We start from the raw sequence: 18,886 nt of genomic DNA on the forward strand, positions 1-18,886 counted from the left end.
TGGAGTATATCCAAGTTGGGCAACAGCATGATGAATATCCTAGAAACTACATCCTTTGAGGAACACTTGGAGAAACTAGGGTAGTTTACCCTGGAAACTAGAAGGCATGACAATGTAGGATAACCACTTTCAAATATTCGCAGGGCTTTCATATAGAAGAGTTGGACTCTTCTGTGTAATCTCAGCAAGCACAACTTAGGCCAATGGGTGTACGTTACAAAGCAGCTGATCTTGTCTCCCTAAAAGGAAGAATTTTCTAGCCCTTACAAAATCCAGAAAATAGCAGCTTTGCAAGTTAATGACTTTATCTTAATAAGGGTGTTAGGATGGTGGCTGGCTGACAAAGATTTATGAATAGGACAGGCAATTTGGAGAGATGGCCAGATCCAAGCTCCTTTCAGATTCAAAGTTTCCAATGACAGAACCTTATGAAGGAAGGAAGCATTAGTACTTTTCCTCTCAGATCTCATATAAGTGTTAACCACAGATATTATGTTAACATTGATGCTAAGGTCAAATGTCAAAGTTATGAGGGTGGAAGGCATAAAAGCCATAGGAACATTTTTGTTTTACCTGATGCTTTTGGATTTTGTTTGAGTAGCAGGGTTTGCTTGTTTTTTCCAAAGCAGAGTACATCATGTTTCCCTCGTTTTTAAGATTCTTTAGAGCCCTGGTGTGCTGTCTTTCTCCTCAAACTTATGGTCCTCTTAATATGTTGTTCTTAGGATACTACATTTTGATAAGATTTCTCTTAATTCAAAATTATAAAGCAGCATTTCAGGGAATAGCAGTCTGTGCCCACACGTCAAACAACCAGCCCTGTGGAACAACTGGTACTTAAGGCTCATTAATCATTAATAATGAGGTAGCCTCCAGGAAAATGTTTGCACTGGGATAGTTTGGCTCTTTCCTACCATTGGTTAGGTAAGTAGGCTGGGAATGATCATTCCTATTTTGCCAGTGCAGAAACTGAGTCTTGGAGCAGGTCACCTACCATGTGATCATAGGTCAAGCTGGCTCTAGAATCCAAAACTTCGGACTTCTAGTCCAGTGTTCTTTCCAATACTGTTTTTAATGCTAAAGGCTACTGTTCTTTCCTAAAGTGGGTTTAAAGACTTACTTATAGAATATAAGTTTGTTTTTTTTTTTAACTACAGTTGTTCTCTGGAGTAGGAAGGCAGACTGCTTTGTCCAAAGAGTTGGCCTTTCACTTTGATGCTGTCCCTAGTTCATCTTATGTCCTAAACAAAGTTTCTAGCAAACATCACTACTGATATCTCCAGATGCTTGACCCTCTCCTTGAAAACAGGGATGTTAACAACACTTACTCCAAATGAAAATCCTAAGAATGTGCACAGAACAATGTTTATCAAATGGGGTAGATTTGACTGGGCAGTGCAGTAAAATGTTTAGGAGCTCAGGCTCAGTCAGAGAGATCTGGGTTTAAATCTTTGTTCTGCCACCTACTGGCTGTGACATCGTCATCTCCTGGAGCATTAGGATCCTTATCTGTAAAATGAGAATAATAATAGATTTGCCTTTTGGGGCTTTTGGGAAGATTAGATAACATGTTGTAAAAGCACGAACACTATGCTATTTAAAAAAATACATTCATTGTGATTTATTATCCATTGTCTTTTACCCATTTTTCTATTGGGGTATTACAGTGTGTTTCCTGTTTATTTTCACTGTGTGGCTTATACTGAGCATAGTAGGTGCTGAGTAAATCCTACTCGGTGATATCGTGCTGGACCAATAACAAGCAACGGTTCAACAGTGTCAGTGTCTCCTGGGTTCCCAGCCCAGTACTGTTCTCTGAGAATCCAAAGCCGCCTGAGACTGGGCCCTTGCTAAGAGAGCGTGATCCACGGGTTGCTGTGGACGTCAACCTGCAGTTCCAGCAAGGTCTGGACACGTGTGAGTGCTTACCCGCCACCAAGCCTAAAAGGTGGGAGGGGCCTTGGTGGAGAGGGAAAAGCGGCGTGGAGGCACAGAGCTGCTAAACCAGCGGACTCCGTGAGCGAATTCTCAGCGGGCATCGGAGCTGTGATACTTACTGGGCTAGTCATGGAACCGCTCAGAACCTCAGTTTCCTTATGTGTGAAAACAAACAAACAAACAAACAAATAAACAAACAAATAAATAAATAATGCCTACCTACCAGCCATAATGTGAAGATTCAGTGAGGCTATATTTGTAAGGGATTTGCTTGGCACATCAACTGGCACAGAGTGTTCAATAAATGTTTGTCATCATAGTCATTAGGTTTTAATTCATCACACGTTATAATTATGAACCGTGTCATTCCAAGCATAATTTATTCTTTGGTCGCCGGACTGCGACGGAGGGCGTCAGGATTCACGAGCGATCGTTTCAGCCTCGAAGAGCTTTAAGGCTCGGAGGCCAGGGCCGGCTTCACAAGCCTAGTCGAGCGCCGACGTGACGTCCCCCGTCCGCGCAGTGACAGGGGCGGCCCCGCGCCGAGCGGGGCGACCAAGGTCACGTGGGCCCAGACACCGCCCCGACGCCGCCCAGGCGGAGCCCGTCCCCCGCGGCTGCGGCAGCGGCGGCTGCGCCTGCGCGGAACCGGGCGCGCTCTGCGGCTCGGTCCGCGGTGAAGGCGGTGCGAACAGCGAGGGGGCGGCGGATGGCTCTGCGGGGCCTGGCAGGCTCGGGGCCCAGCTCCCGCGGGCCATTAGAGGAGGCGGTGGCACCGGCTGAGGAGCGCGAGGCGCCGGCCATGGTGGCGGCGGGAGCCGCGCGGGAGGCCGAGGACGAGGACGACGGCCGCGGCCGGGGCCTGCTGCGCTGGGACGGCTTCTCTGCCTGGCTGCACTGCGTGTGTGTAGTGGGCTTCGACCTGGAGCTGGGCCAAGCCGTGGAGGTGAGGCCCGGCCGCAGCGTGGTCCCCGCGCCCTGTCCGGGACCCCTCGCCGGGGTGGCCCCAGCACAGCGCGTGGCCCGTGAGCCGGTGGGCCTGGACCCCGGCCCCGTGCACCGTGCACCGGGCGTGGCCGGCCGCCCCTCCGCCCGGCTGCGGACCGTCGGCAGTTCCCGGGGGAGGATCCTGGGCTGCGGCGAGGGGTGAAGAGTTCCCTCACGGGCTCTCCTAAATACTTGCCCGTGTTCCCTTTTTTTTTCACCCGGTGTCACAGGAATAACTAAAATGTTTAGCGGTCCCCGGGGGAGGCTGCAGGCAGGATGTTTGTGACTTTTTCTTTCGAGAAGTGAACAATGCCCCTGACATATGGTGAAATATGATAGCTGAACCTCACACAACCAACTTTTTAGACCCAGATTATTTCGGTCATTCACAGTAGTGACTCTTAGAACATTCCACTCAGCCTAAGCCGAAATGCTTGGCTCAGCATGCATTTTCTCCGTTTCCTCCTCTTAGTCGTCATTTCGGTTATTTCTGGCTGTTGCTTCTGAAACAGTTGTTCTGGAAACTAATACCGGGGTGAATATAGGGAAAATCGGTTGCTTGTGACTCTGTCAAATGTCCCATCTTAATGGTGCCTTATTGAAAGGCCTTTGCATCATATCTGTTCTTGACATTGTGTAGGGTCCTTTTTTGCAGCATGAGATTGCTTGTTTGTATGTGTCCAAGAAAAACGTTATCAGAAAGATACATGTTTAGAAGAATTTTTTTTTTTTTTTTTTGGTAGGGATGACATTTTAGTGAACCATCTCATTCTGACTTTAGTGGCATGAGTTGGCCCAGAAAATTGGCCAGCGGAGGTTTTTCTTAATGCGAAGCTACTACTGCTTTTATATTCATCCTGTCTTCTCTGTTTTATCATTACGGAGTTCAATACATACTAAGTTTCCACAAATATCTAGGCATTAATGTGGTTGCTGGACATACAAATATGAATGACAGGCTCTAACTTATATTTGTAGATTGAGACTACAATTTGAAGAAAACCAAGAATTAATCACAGTAGCAGAGAGGGCTAAATGCAGTTCCTGGCATTTGGTGGTGTTCAATAAATACTTGCTGATGGAATGAGTGAATGCATGAACGATTCTTTCTCTTACTGAGATAGAAACAACAGTCCCCAAAGAATTTGAAGAAGGGACTTACAAGCCATCAATCATTTACATTGACACAACCTGAAGTTATATGTATAGCAAAATACAATTAAAACAGCATAGGATTGGGTTGTTGTAGTTGATTGCAGTTTTACATAGCTACAGGAGATCCTTTTGGACTCTCATCATTTGGGACATTCTTTATAACATGAGTATATTTTTCTGACCAAATAAATAATACTTAGCATAATTGAGGTGCTACAAAAATGTGGATCATTAAAGGACTTATTTTGAATTTCATTTCCTGTAGTATATGCTACTGTACAGAGTTTTCTTTAGGTCAGTAGTTATTAATTTTTTGCATTCTGGAACTTAAAAAAAAAAAGAACTCCATGAACTCTTTCCATTAGGAAAATGCTTACTAATACAAAATTATGTATTTGCTTCCATGGACTACCTGGGGGTTAACTATGGACCTTACAATCTATTGTCCTCAGATTAAGAATCACTGATTTTAGAAGGTATAGGATGAAGTTGGGGAAGATTCCAATAAAGGACCCAGAGCTAGATAAACACATTGAGATGCAATACAATTTTATCCCGTTTTCCTAACAAATGTGAAATATTGCATTTTGCCACTTTTAAATGAAAAAGGAACACAAATTAGTAATTAATATAGCATAATAGTTGAAATATATATTTCACTTTTGTATTGTGGCCATATCCAGACCAAAAATGGACAGGAGGGGATGGCTGTAATGGGACAAGAAGGTGACTGTAGAATTGTGTTGGAGAAGTAACATATAGCCCTACGTACTATAATGTACAACCTTGGTGACTCAAGGGAAATGAATAAGAATAGGTAAAAACTAAGATTGGACAGTGATATCCTGGAACCCACCTGTGTTATCAAAAAAGGTAGTTGTTGAATCTTAGGGTTGAGAGAGACTTGAGAGACAAATGCATAAACAGCATCTCTTATTTAAGCTTAAATCCCTTCTAAAGAGTGTACTGATCAAAAACTCAGACTCCGGAGCTATACTGCCTCGGTTTGAGTCTATGTGACTGGGTGCATTATTTAGCTTGTCTGAGCCTCATGTTCCTTTGTAAGAGGATAAGTTAATGTTGGTGAAACTACTTGGGACCCAGTGAGACATGTTAAGTTTGTATTTGGGGAGCATTGATATTCCAAAAGGGAACATTGTCATTTTCAATGGGGTGAACAGCTAACTTGCTTTGTGAAGATGTGGCCTTTGGACCTTAATTTTTTTACTAGTAAAATGAAGTTGAGTTACTAGAATCAGTACTTTTTTTTTTTTTTTTAGTAGGGGAACATTTTTCCCCTGTGTAAATAAAAATCAGTTAATATGGTCAAAATGGGGCCTGTGTATGTATGTATATTTGGTTATAAACAATAGAGACTAAGCTATAACCCAAGCAGAAAAGGGAAACTTGCTGTAAGGTCACAGAGGTGTTTTCAAGCTAACCAAGGTACTAAGCTAGTGGGGCTTCAGCGAATGGCTAGAGCCCAGAACCAGAGAAGCCTCTTGTTTATGCTCTTGTTTTATGGATTTTGTTTATGCTTCGTGCTCCCTGCAAACTGACTTCCTCTGCTTTTCATCTTATGATGAAGTTTACTCCTTTCAGCCACATTGAAGAGAGTGTGTCACTCTCATTCCAAACACCAGAGGAAAGTACTCTGGCCTGGTTTGGGGCAAATTCTCTGATGTAATCAGCTGAAGACCTTGGATGGTTGGAGATTGGTCCCTGTTGCCTAAAATGTCTGTCGGAGGCCCTGTCCTAGGTGAAGGGACAGTTAGGGGAGTTTTTTGAGCTGAAAGAGACTGCAAAAGGTGTTAACTACAGGAGGTGTGCTAAGCTTTTTTCCGCCTGAAATGGCTCAGAAGCATCATCACAGTATCCAGGTGTCCTCTGGAAGAAGGTTTGAAATTCCCTGGATTTTCCTGTGTCACTACTTCTAGCTCTGAAATTACCTGATTATATAGTAAAACCTTAATTATCTGAATCCAGAATTGCCTAATTTATTCAATTTTACCCCTGATTGAGTAATATAATATGCTCATTGTTGAAAACTTGGCAAGAAAGAAAATTATAAACACTAGAAAACACCACTCATACTAAGAAACAACTGCTATTAATACTATTTAGCATTTTTCTTAGTGCTTTTTTTCTTTATAAAAGTTTGTATCTGTCAAGGGTTAATTTGATAGTTTATTAGTAACAGAAACTGTCTTAAATTGAAGTAAAGAGAGAGTGATTGTAGGGAGTATCTTGGAACCCAGTTGCAGGAAACTGGAATGAACCTCAGGAGATTTGGAAAGCCCCAGGCTTTTGCCTTTTGTCTCTTTGGAGCTGTTTGGTCTTTTTGTCTCTGCTTCACTTTGCATGTCTGTTCCATTGTCCATGCTGAGGGTGGTTTCCTCTGTTAATATCTCAGTTTCTGCTCCCCCATGTCGCTTGACTTTGGGTTACTGTAGTACTGATTTTAGCGAAACTCTACTTTTGTATTCTGGAACCAGACTGAAGTGTAATTCAAATACTGGAGTATCTGATTGGCTCAGCCTGGGTCAGGTGCTCCCTGTTGTTCAGTTAGCTGTGGTGCAGTCACAATAGTGGCCACTTAGGCTCACCCCTGCAGAAGAAGGAAGGGGACACTACCAAAGCATGGGCTGGGCAGCAGTCCCCCAAACAGGTCTACTGTAGCAGTCTGCTTTCATTGATAAACACTCAGAAACAATTTGCCAGATCATTAAAGACTTCATAAATACAATTTTACAAACCATAGTTTATTTAACCATTTGCCTTAATTTGGATAGTCAGTAGTTTCCCTTTTTTCCCTTCACAGTGTAGATTTATCTGCTGCCTGTACACACATCTTACAGATGTTCTGCATTTTTGAGAGCCTTTAAATCATGTGAACACATAGGACATCATAGGACCTCTCTGAACCTCCTGAACCTTTCTGGCCCCTGGTTTTTTAAGAATTGAGGCATCATTTTCTCCTCTTGAAGGCTATGGCTATGACCTAGCAACGTTTTAGGCAGAATTTCAATCTAGTGAAAAGAGCACAAGCTTGGGGATTTTGAACATTTGTTAATCGTCTGATTTTTGGCCAGTTTCTTCAATTCTCTGAGTTTCATTTTCCTCAGCTATAAAATGGGGAAATAATATCATGAGAATGTTGTTGGAGGCACTGAGATAATACGTGTAAGAGTTTATGCCCGTCAATTAATGCATGCCCAATATGTTGGTTCCTTTTATAGTTAGTATCCTTGTAACCAGTGTGGGACTGTTCTTGGCTATTATTCCCTTACTCCTGTTATCTTGCTTTAAATTGATTTGAAAAAACACACAACTTTGGTTGTGAATCACAAGTATTTAAAGCACTTCCTGGGAATCAGGTTTATTAGATTTCATTTTGCTGCTGATCTGTGACATCACCTATTTATATGTACAAATTTGTATTCCACCTCTCTGAAAATAATTTCAGACCAGTTAAATTATAAAAAGCAGGACAACTTATCGTTATAATATTGTGTGAGTCATAGATTTCATTTGGATTAGTGATCCACGTGCCCCTTATTTTTAAAAAAACAAATTGAAGATAAAACTGCTCTGGAGTGAAGACAAATTTTTTATACCTTTTTTAAAAACATGGAACGCACAAATTTAAGAAGATTCAAATCATACCAAGCATATTCTCTGATCACAAGGCTTTGAAATTGGATGTCAACTGCAAAAAGAAAGCAGGAAAAAACACAAACACATGGAGATTAAACAACATACTTTTAAAGAACGACTGGGTCAAAGAAGAAATTAGAGGAGAGAGCAAAAGATACATAGAAACAAATGACAATGAAAATACATCCTACCAAAATTTTTGAGATGCAGCAAAAGCAGTTTTAAGAGGGAAATTTATATCATTACAGGACTATCTCAAGAAACAAGAAAAATCCCAAATAAATAACCTCATGTTACACCTCAAAGAACTAGAAAAAGAAGAACAAGTGAAACCCAAGGTCAGCAGAAGAAAGGAAATAACAAAAATCAGAGCAGAACTAAATGAAATAGAGAACAAAAAGACAATAGAAAAAATTTAAAAGAAATATGGAACGCTTCATGAATTTGCATGTCATACTCTTATCTTCCAGTTTTAGTGTATGCATCTCCAAAGCAAGCACAATGCCCTTTTTAAAAGAGCAGTTAGCAAAATCGACTCTTCCTTCTTTCCCACTTCTGCTTTTTTGAGTCACTGCCTTATTCCCTCTTACCTCCTAGCAGGGTGGAGCCTGGAGTAGCCACCAGTCTTCTTTATTTGAGCAAAGTTTCTCTATTTTTCTGAGAAAGACAAAGGCAGTTGTGTAAGTGGTTGTTTTCTTCATTTCTTTCACTATTACATTTATTTTAAGATAATTGTAGACTTACATAGAGTTACTACAGAAGTAATTCATTCAGCATCCTCTAAAGTTAACATAGTATACATAGTATAATAGTATATATATAAACATAGTATAATAATCAAAATATAACGGTGTGGTACTATTTACTAAACAACGGTTTATGTGGATTTCACCAGTTTTCTTTCTAATGTCCTTTTTCTGTTTCAGAATCCAATCCAGGTTCCTACATTGCTTTTAGGTATCAATATCTCCATATTCCTTTCCAGTGTGGAAGTTCCTCAGTCTTTTCTTGTATTTCATGCCCCTGACACTTTGGAACAGTATTGATCAGATATTTTGTAGGATGTTTCTCAATTTTAGTTTTCTGGTGTGTTCTCGTGATTAGTCTGAGGTTATACATTATTGAGAAGAATACCCCACATGTGACAATTCATCCTCTCTTTGTTATGATGTTTTTATGTGAGTTAATGTATATGTAGAAGATAAAGGCAGATGTTTCTGGGGAAATGTAGTCCCTTCCCGGCCTGGGACACTAGATGGGTTTGTGCAGTGGAGACAGACACGGAGTCATATGGCAACAGTCAAATGGGCACCCATTTACCCATTCACACAAAACGAGGGTGCATGGCAGGCATGAATTTTTCCCATGTCCCAGTCATACTAGCAGTAAATTAACTTATTCCTAATTTTCCTTTTCTTGGGATCATGGTTATTCCCACACTGAGGTGGGAATGTTAGGGTATGCAGGGGAGAGTGGTAGAGAGACATACCTTTGAAGAGAATATCCCCATTTAAAACAATACTGTTTTTCAGCACATATATATATATATATATATATATATATATATCAATATTTTTCTGAGGCACAATTTTTCTTATGATGTGAAATATACATGCTATGTCATCATTTTTAGGCCTTAATAATTATATAAAATACAATTTACTTTTTTCCTTGGCTTATTACCTGGCCACCTTTCCCTTATTTGTTGTAACATGGGAGATCTCAACATAGGTAACAGAACCAGGGTCACATTAGCTGGTGCTCTCTGTTCCCCTTTGATGTCTCTCAGGAATGCCACTGGCCTGGGCGACAGAGATGCCTGGAGAGAGAAAACCTAAAGTGAGAGGTGTCTCCCAGCACTGGGGCCAATCCACAGTTGATTAATTCCCATATAGGTGTCAGGAGCTAACTGACTAACAATGATTGCCCAAACGTATATTTAAACTTTTTGTTTTTCACAAAATAAAGTATGTACATAGAAAATAATTCTAGTAACTTTGGCAATTTGTGCAGTTCAAGATACTTGGCGATGGTTACTTTTGTTTTTTAAACAGAGAGTTTAATTGGGGATTTAAAATTAAGTATAAATTTTTCTGATCTTAAATACAGAGAGGACATTTGGATAGCTATAGCACTGTTTTCTTTTTGAATATCATATCTATTCCAAAACACCCGCATAGTCCTAACAGAGTACGTTAAAATGAAATTTTAGGATACCGTTTGACAGTCTAGTACAATCAGTTCTTAAAAGGTAGACTTACTTGATAGGTTATGTAGTTCTTATAGCCTTTTAGCTTACTTAAATATATATAGCATACATCAACTTAGATACACATATATACACACATATAAACATACATGTTGTGTTTGTTTAAGGTATTCACATATGTAGGTAAAAGAGACTGACATTTTTTTCTGCATCGTAATGCTGGTATTTTAAACCCTAGGAAACCAAAGTCCAGAGGCACTACTGTACTGTCTTGAGTAATAAAAATGAAACTTTGTATATTTGCTTTTGAGTTGATATTTTAATTGCAGGAAATAAAAATCTGAGGGGCACTTACTGATTTTAGAGTCTAAGATTAAGCTATTATAGGCCACTAACTTTACCAATATGTTTTAGACCAGCAAACTCCAGGGTAACTTAGATGTAATGAGATATTCTTAAAATATGACTGAATAGGTTATAAGCTTGCCATTTCTGCTTTAAAGTGAACAAGGTAAAATGGTCTCAAGGTGAAGCAAGAGAGAGAGATATGCACCATAAAAAAGAATTACATATTAAATACAGAGTTATTGAATGGAATTAATTTGAGTGTATATCTACTGATTGAAGAAATATTTTTTTAGTGTCTAGTATGCACCAGAAACTGGTTTTATTTTTATTTTTCAATTATAGTTGATATTCAGTATTATTTTATATTGTTTCAGGTGTATAGCATAGTGGTTAGACATTCATATAATTTAAGAAGTGATTCCCTTGTCTAGTCTAGTACCCACCTGGAACCGTACATAGTTATTACCATATCATTGACTATATTCTCTGTGCTTTACTTTACATCCCCATGATGTAACTATTTTGTAACTACAATTTGTACTTCTTAATCCCTTCACCTTTTCTACCCAGCCCCTGAACCCGCTCCTATCTGGTAATCATCAATTTGTTCTCTGTATCTACGAATCTGTTTCTGTTTCGTTTTTTGTTTGTTTTGTTCTTTAGATTCCACGTATAAGTGAGATCATATAGTATTTGTCTCTCTCTGACTTATTTCACTAGCTTAATACCCTCTAGGTCCATACTTGTTGTCTTACCAGGGACTGTTCTAGGTGTCTAGATAGAGTGGTGAACAAAACAGATCAGGTTCTTGCCTTTATGAATTGTGGAGACAGAGGTTAAGTCAGGTTGGTTAGAACACGGGATACAAATCTGGGTAAGTACAGAGAATATGCCTTGGTATCATTCTGTATTCAAAGAATGGTGGGTGGTTTTTATGTAACATACCAGGTCTGTAGACCCTCCCTATAGACCTGATTGGGAAGGATTATATGCCACATACTTGCTATGGGGGGAATGATCTCTACTATCGATAGAGTGAGGAATAGTGGCCTGTATACTTTGGAATCAGACCTAAATTCAAGTCCTGGCTCTGGCACTTACCAGATGAATAAGTTTTGGGAGAGTTATTTAATTACTGTGAACTTGTCCACGCTTCTGTAAAGATGGGGAGAATTGACAGAGTTGTTGTGAAAATTAAAAACTATAGAAGGTGCTCATTATTCTCCCTATCTTTTTTCTTACCTTAGTTTTCTTGTATGTAAAATGTGATACCACTGCTAGCCTGTCTATTATTGTGAGAACTAAATAAATGAAATAAATATGTGAACCCACTTTAATACAGTTTATAATGTGATATTACTGTATGTTATTTCTGGAAAGGGACGATTGTTAGGCTGTCGGGCGGCAGTAGAGACTGGAAGAATTTGTGGATTCTTCCAGAAGTGGGAAGTCATGGATCCCCACATTAGCAACCCAATGTTAACATAATTTAGCTGCTTTTTGTGTTTTCTCTCATTGTTGTCAGCACTAGCTAATCTGCTCCTAATTCCATCTCTTCTTCACATTCCCAAGAGAATCTGGATTGGCCCACTTGAGCATTGGTATTCTTATGGGCACTCTTTTCACACCCAGCCACACCTAGACAGTCAGTTGATTGGCTTGTGGAGTGGCTACCCTTGGATCTGGTGTTCACTAATGCTTGTTTCCACAGCAGCTGTTCTGGCCAAGTCTTCCTTCTTTCCCTGGGCCTGTGGGGCAGGAATTTTCCTCAGAAGGTGGCTGTGATCACTGCAGACACTAAACCTACCTGTCTAGGAAAATGCAATGATTATTTAAAGGGATTAGAGGGAACGGGAATAGGTTTTATGGTGGGAAATGGCTTTTGAGAGTTCTTAAACTGCAGATAATTTTTTCCTTTTCATTTTTCTTTTAATAATTTAGTGGTTTCTACTACCTCTTGGAATCAATTGAAAATCATTATTGCTTTAAGTAGGTACCAGCTGATAGATGAAGTTTCTTTAGGTTTTAGAAAAGATTCCATAAGCTTTGAATTACTGGTAATTCAGTTGGTAAATTATTCTTTTTTTTTTTTTTTTTTTAGAAAGTTCTTTCTTTTTTTTTTTTTTTTTTTTTTTATCTACATTTTTTTTTTTTTTTTTTTTTTTTTTTTGTTGAGAGCCCACTGGCCCATGTGGGAATCGAACCGGCAGCCTTCGGAGTTAGGAGCACGGAGCTCTAACCGCCTGCGCCACCGGGCCGGCCCGGTAAATTATTCTTGATACCTCAAGATTTCACCTCTTTTAGAGATAATCAAAAAGATTTTTTTTTCCTAATGTAAATTCTCCCATCTTAAGTGTTTCATTGTTAAGGTTTGTAAACTATTTCTTAAAACTGTTTGACCATAGCCAACTAGTATTTTAGAAGTACCTACTAATGTTTATAATATATACTCAATGTATTTGTGTAACAAAATTTAACTCTTTTTCTTCCAGGTAATTTATCCTCAACATTCCAAACTTACTGATAAAGAAGTAAGTAAAAGTATTTCTCTGTATAGTCTGCTGTTTTCCTGTTTGTTTTTATTGGTGTGTGTGTATCAGCATATACAGCTTTTGTTTTCTTTTTCAGAAAACCAATATTTGCTATTTGTCTTTTCCAGATTCAAATTCAGGTAACTATTTTTCATGTGGTGTTTCTGCTGAATTTTATACTAAGAATATGATTATACTGTTAATATATTAAAATTGATAGCATATTAGAAAAAAATAGCATATTAGAATGAAACTCAATTTCAGCCTAACAGGTTAGTGATTTGGATTCCTAGTTTTTTGATGCCTACTGATTTTAGTTGGTTCAACTTTTAACTGTTTTGTTGTAATGAAGTAAAATATCAAGGAGCAATAAACTGTTGAAATAGTGAAAAGACTGAAAATCAATATCATGTGTATGTTTTGGGGATTTATATTAAGTAGTTTACTTTCAGTTTAGCATTTGAGAGCTTGCCAAATCTCTGTCAAAGCAGTGAATTTAAAAGAAAAAAACAAGGTGAATCTGGCTATGAAGCATGGCCATTAATTATTTTCAATAATTTATGTGAGATAGTATATTTAAAGCACGTGGAGTGGTGCTTGGTGTATAGGATACACCTTATAAGTATTTGCTATTATTTTAAACTTGGCTTTACTGATCTCTTTCAAACTCTCTCTTTGTGTGGTCCTAATTGTTGAAATTTTTCAGTTGAAATCTTGTATTTCACTTTTAAAACAGCTTTTCAGGTTTATAGTGACAGAACATTCAACTTTTTAGACCACACACGGTTAGAACCCTATAAAGCAAAGACACTCCAGTTCCCTTTCCTTTTGCGGTTACTTCTAATATTCTATTAATTTAATTTAGATAATCTAATTGAAAGAGTTTGACATTTTAATATTTTAAAGCATTTTTTCCTTTCCTTATAAATGCTTCCAGAATTTTTTCCTGTACATTTGGAACTCAGCTTTCATGAAATGTGTAAAAAAAGAAGTGATATCCTTGTAAAAAAAAAAAAAAAAGATGACGATGCCTTTGAGAGATCCCAGTAGGACATCTGTTCTGACCTGGAATTGTTGGACTTTTTTAGTATGTTTTGCTTATTCATGAAATAATGATAGCAAGATCTTATAGGATCTCTCCTCATTTCAGTTAACATTTTCCTTACAAGGTCCACACATGTGCTTTTGAAAGTAGTGAGTGTTGGGTTGGACTTCCAAGACTCAGGGTAAGCTGAGTTGTATGGGTCGTAGGATGAACTGACGTTATGTGATTCTACTGGACATTCTTCTCTTTCAGATCGTAACTGGTTTTCATGGCTCTTTTCTTTCTCACATCTATACATGAGCATCAAGGCTAAGAAGTTAATTATATGGTGTTTGGATAGCCTTGTTCATTTCTAGTTTAGTTGTTAGTCTCTCTATCATTTTCTTGTTGGAAGTTAAACTCAAGTGTAAATCTGTGTAAATCAGAATTTATTCAGTATTTTAGGCATTTGAGTGACCTACAGATGTTTTGTAATGCCTTTTGTATAAGCTGCACATCAAATGAAGTGTGGTTCATTTTATTTGAAGTATGGCTGGTATTTAGAAGTAAAGTTGACAAAAGATCTTAACAGACACCTAGCCATCTTAACAAGTGAATACTAATCTAGACAGCAAGAGACTATGAGTTTTGTATGTATTTGAGATTTGTGATGTATTTTCAGTTGTGATTATCCAAATTATAAAAGTTATAATTTTGATTATCCATATGTGTTTTATTCAGTGGAAGTTGGGATTACTGTGCCAACTTTCAAATGAATTTAATTTTTCCAAAAATATCTTTTATTGTTATAGAAGGAAATCCAGGCACAGTAGAACAGTCTTTAGGAAAGAGTCATAATCTAGATTTCGTTTCCATGGTGCACATTTATAAAAAGTAAAACAACATTAAACTCAGTGGTATGCTGTACAGATAAAGAAGAATGCTTTTGGGATTCCCAGTGGGATGATTTGTCAATCCTCCTCCCTTCCACCCTCCCTTCCCACACCTTAGATCCTGTGACTTTAGAAAAAAATTTTGTTTGGTTTGTTTTTAGGTTTCAATTTCTTGTTCCATTTGAATGGCTTTTATCTTTAGGAGCCCAAGTTTAAAGTATGCCTTCTCTTTGATAAATATTTGTCAGATTTTTTTTCTCCTCATTACCATTAATGTCATCTGGATGTAGGTGTTCCTGAGGCTTAAGCTATGCTGTGTACCCAAGGACTGTAATCACTGTATTTTAAACATGTCTGGAGAGAAAACTCAACATTAGTAGGGAGAGTTTCAAGTAATGATGAATCCAAGGGAAGGATTAATCCTTGTTCTGGATGAATTAGATGTGCATACAATATTTCTCAACAGATTTCTTCTCTGTAAATAGCAGCGACATCATCATGTACTTTATACTTCCCAGTGCTGAAATCGGTGCTTCTCACACTATCTGTATTGAAGAACCATTTCCATCTTGTGGATCACTGCTTGTATAAAATATAGTTCAAATGAATTATTAGAAAAATGAAGGGAGAAAACCCAAAGAAATGCAAAATAAAAGACCAAATTTGTCATGGCAATATCTAATTGCTCTAAGAGTTTCTAAATGCTTATTCTCAATTTGGATATTTATTTCATCATGGATCAGTAACAATTTTGTGGACTAGCATCAGTCTGGGTCTCACTTTGAGAAGCTCTGGTCTAAAGTCCTGCTTTTCGGCAATTGCAACTCAACCACTCTAATCCCAGGGAGAGTGACTACATAGAGCTGAAGGTCAAAGATAGGGCTAGGTCTTGAAGTCTCATGTTTTATCTTAGTCTTATGCATTCTGATCTACTTTGTAGATGTATTTGGGCTAATATAGAAATAATCTTTAAAGTTGTCTGTTACCATTAGGAAAAATATTTAAGCTTTTTTCCCTCAGATCTCTAAGTGATATTTTAGGTACAGGAATGTGTCCTCTGTTTACCTTGAGCTTTGCAGTCCTGTTGTAATTGGCAGATGTAAAAGAAGTTTGCAAAATACTCTGTGCCCTTGATAATTTTAAAGTAGGAGGAGAGTCCGTGGCATAGCACAGGACATTCATATAGGAGAAGCCATGACTGAAAGGACCGGCTCCTTACTTGAATGATCTCTATTGCACAGAGACCAGTGAGTTTAAGAACTGTCATCTGGGAGGCATTTTTCAGAAGGACTTTGTTTTTTGAGTGAAGAAGAGAAGCTTTCGAGCTCTGCAGTTGGCAGTGAAGTAGCATTAAAAAAAATAGTTTTATTGAGATACAGTTCACTCAGGTAACGTACATAATTCAGTGATTTTTGTGTTTTTAATTATTTTTTTTCAGTTACAGTTGACATTCAATATTATTTATATTAGTTTCAGGTATATAGCGTAGTGGTTAGACATTTATATAATTTATGCAGTGATCCCCTAGTGATTTTTAGTAGTTACGAAATTATGCAACTATCACCAACAATCAATTTTAGAAAATATTCATCACTCAAAAAGTAACTCTGTTCTCCAGTTTCCTTCCTACCTCCCTACCCCCCATCCAACCATAGGCAACCACCTGTCTACTTTCTGTCTCTATGGATTTACCTGTTGGATATTTCATATAAATGGAAGTAGTTTTGACTAGAAAGAGCCGGTGTGATGTAGTAGTGGTCAAGAGCAACTCCAGAGTTAGACTTATTGGGTTTACATTCTTGCTCTGCCATTTAGCAGATTTATTTCTTTGGATGATTACATAGCCATTCTGTTCCTTGGCTTACTCTTCATTAACGGGAATAATAATGTGACCTGCCTGAGAAGCATGAAGACCAAATGAGTTAATATATCTAAAGCATTTAGAACAATGTCTGCCATAGTAAGCACTCAATGAATATTAATGCTCAACTCAGACATTTGAATGGAAAAAAATTACTTCTGAAATAGTCACAAAATAATGAAAATAATTTTGACCCAAGATTCTATTTGATTTCTGTTGTTAGAACTTACTTATTTGGAAAAGGATGGTGGGGGAAGGTTACAGAAATTTTCTTGGTTTAAAGAGTGTTGAATTATTATGAAGTTCTGTTTTCTAGGCTCGTAAAGACTGTGTTAGATTAATTAAAATGGAACTTTTCCTAAAGCTATTTTAGCTGTAGATTTGCTATTTCCTTAACACCAGCTATTTATCATGGGAAAGGGTTTATGTTGCTCTTGATCAAGAACTCGTGCTAAGATGTATTTTTTCCTTAGAGAGATGTCAGTTAATTTTAAAATTTGTGTAAATTAATGTTTATGCCTTGGTTAGTATAAAGAAAAAATCATTTCCATTAAAATGTTTTCCCATTTTGTAACGTTAATCAGAAAATGGAAATGCATAGCATAACTTTTAGGTCTTTTTGGAGCTTTGTATCTCTTTCGTTTTCTTGTTGGGTATATGCTTGATGCTTGGAATTCAGTACAATTGTAGGTCAGTTGTGGAGTTTTATTTTAGAATCACTGAATGGAACTGCTAAAAGTGACTTTAGTGATTACCTTATGATACCCCTTATTTTTGCTAACAAGGAAATTGAGAACCTGAGGTTAATTGCCTTCTGGGAGGCTAATTATTGGCAGATCTGGCAACTAAATCCCATTGATTGTGGCTCCTTTTTCCTCAGATCATAACTTTTTCCTCATGATCACACTCATTTAACCACCTTTCACATGTAATCATTATGTTGCTTATGTAGAACTGCAGTCGCATGTTATGTAGACAAACGGAATGGGTCATATTAACAATATTGATTTATTTTTTATGAGGTTTTAAGGGTCAGGATTGCCCTGTCCTTCCTAGGATTCATTTTCTCTAAGGTAAATGTGAAAAACCTGGTTGCCAATCTGTAATGCCTCCTTTCCTATTATAGTAGTGAGATCAAGATGGAGTACAAAGGTTCTCAACAAAGCCAAATAAGGAGTTGATATTTCTTTAGTAACCTTTAGTGTGTGAAGGGACAGACCTCTGAAACACAAAATAGAATCCAAGTTCACAAGGACTGTGGCTAAAGCCTTTTGACCTGGTGAACTAGTTTTCTCACCAATTCTGTACAGCTTGTGGGTGCAGTTGGTCACCGGAAAGTTCTCATAGCATGCCCATGATTTGGGAATGGAGTCAGGTGGGTAGGGATTTAGGCTGTGGGAGCTCCATTACTTCTCTTCCACAAAGCTCAGCATTCCTTTTATTTCTAGATGCTGTAATATCTTAAAATCCATTGCATTTTCCTGCTCTATCTTACAAAATGTCTCAGAGAAATTAGGGTGTACTTCTCAGTGGATTTTCTTCCTTTGTTTGTTTCTTTCTTTTTTTTTAAAGATTTAAATGGTTTCTAGAAAGAAAAACTGAACCATCAGTATATAAATATGTTGAACTAAATAAAACACTGCTAAGAGTATTTTCCATTTTTTCAGGTTTCATGTGTTTTCCTTATTTTTAAACTGTCTGCTTTAAAAAGTAAAGAAACTGAATTGACCCACCCTCCAGTTCCCTTTCTTTCTTCCCTCCACCACCAAAGAAATACTAGTTTCTGTAATTGCATTTAGGTGTACATACTGAGTTGCTTTTTAAATACCTTAAACATATTATCAAGTTTCTACTTCCATTATTGAGAACTTCATGTGCTAAATTGATATAAGTACTTCTATGTATAATATGTAATAGTAAAATCTTGAACACATTTCATATTTATATTCATAATTCATATTTCATATTTATATATTATATATTTCATATATATTATATATTTATATTTCATATTTAATATAATCTTATTAGTTCTAAATCTAGTAACTAGGAAGATTCTGAGTGACACCTACGTCATGTGCCTTTTACTTTTTAGAGTATTTACAGTTTTTTGTAGTTACTGCCTGACAGGTTAGGTAAGATTTACATGTTTTGAGATTTGCTAAAATGATTAAGGGTTTAAAACTTTATTTTTAATTAAAATGTTTAAAATAGTAAATCTGTTACTTGGGCTTCCCTGAATCTGCTATATTATGTCTTTTGAAAAAAGTCTCATTGTGAAAT

General features: G+C 37.6%; 1 protein-coding gene across 3 annotated transcripts in view; it reads left to right on the forward strand.

Annotated features, from left to right (window-relative positions):
* Nucleotides 1–2,559: 2,559 nt before the first annotated feature.
* Nucleotides 2,560–18,886, forward strand: part of DENND6A (DENN domain containing 6A) — a 44,193-nt gene continuing 27,866 nt past the window's right edge. For all 3 annotated transcript variants that reach the window (XM_081072942.1, XM_081072944.1, XM_081072943.1), the window contains exons 1-3: nucleotides 2,560–2,884; nucleotides 12,787–12,825; nucleotides 12,923–12,965. In XM_081072942.1, coding sequence (XP_080929068.1) covers nucleotides 2,648–2,884; nucleotides 12,787–12,825; nucleotides 12,923–12,965 — 319 coding nt within the window. In that variant the 5' untranslated portion in view covers nucleotides 2,560–2,647. The remainder of the gene's footprint in view (nucleotides 2,885–12,786; nucleotides 12,826–12,922; nucleotides 12,966–18,886) is intronic.

This window comes from Rhinolophus hipposideros (assembly GCF_964194185.1).
Source record: "Rhinolophus hipposideros genome assembly, chromosome: 14".
Classification (NCBI taxonomy): Eukaryota; Metazoa; Chordata; class Mammalia; order Chiroptera; family Rhinolophidae; genus Rhinolophus; species Rhinolophus hipposideros.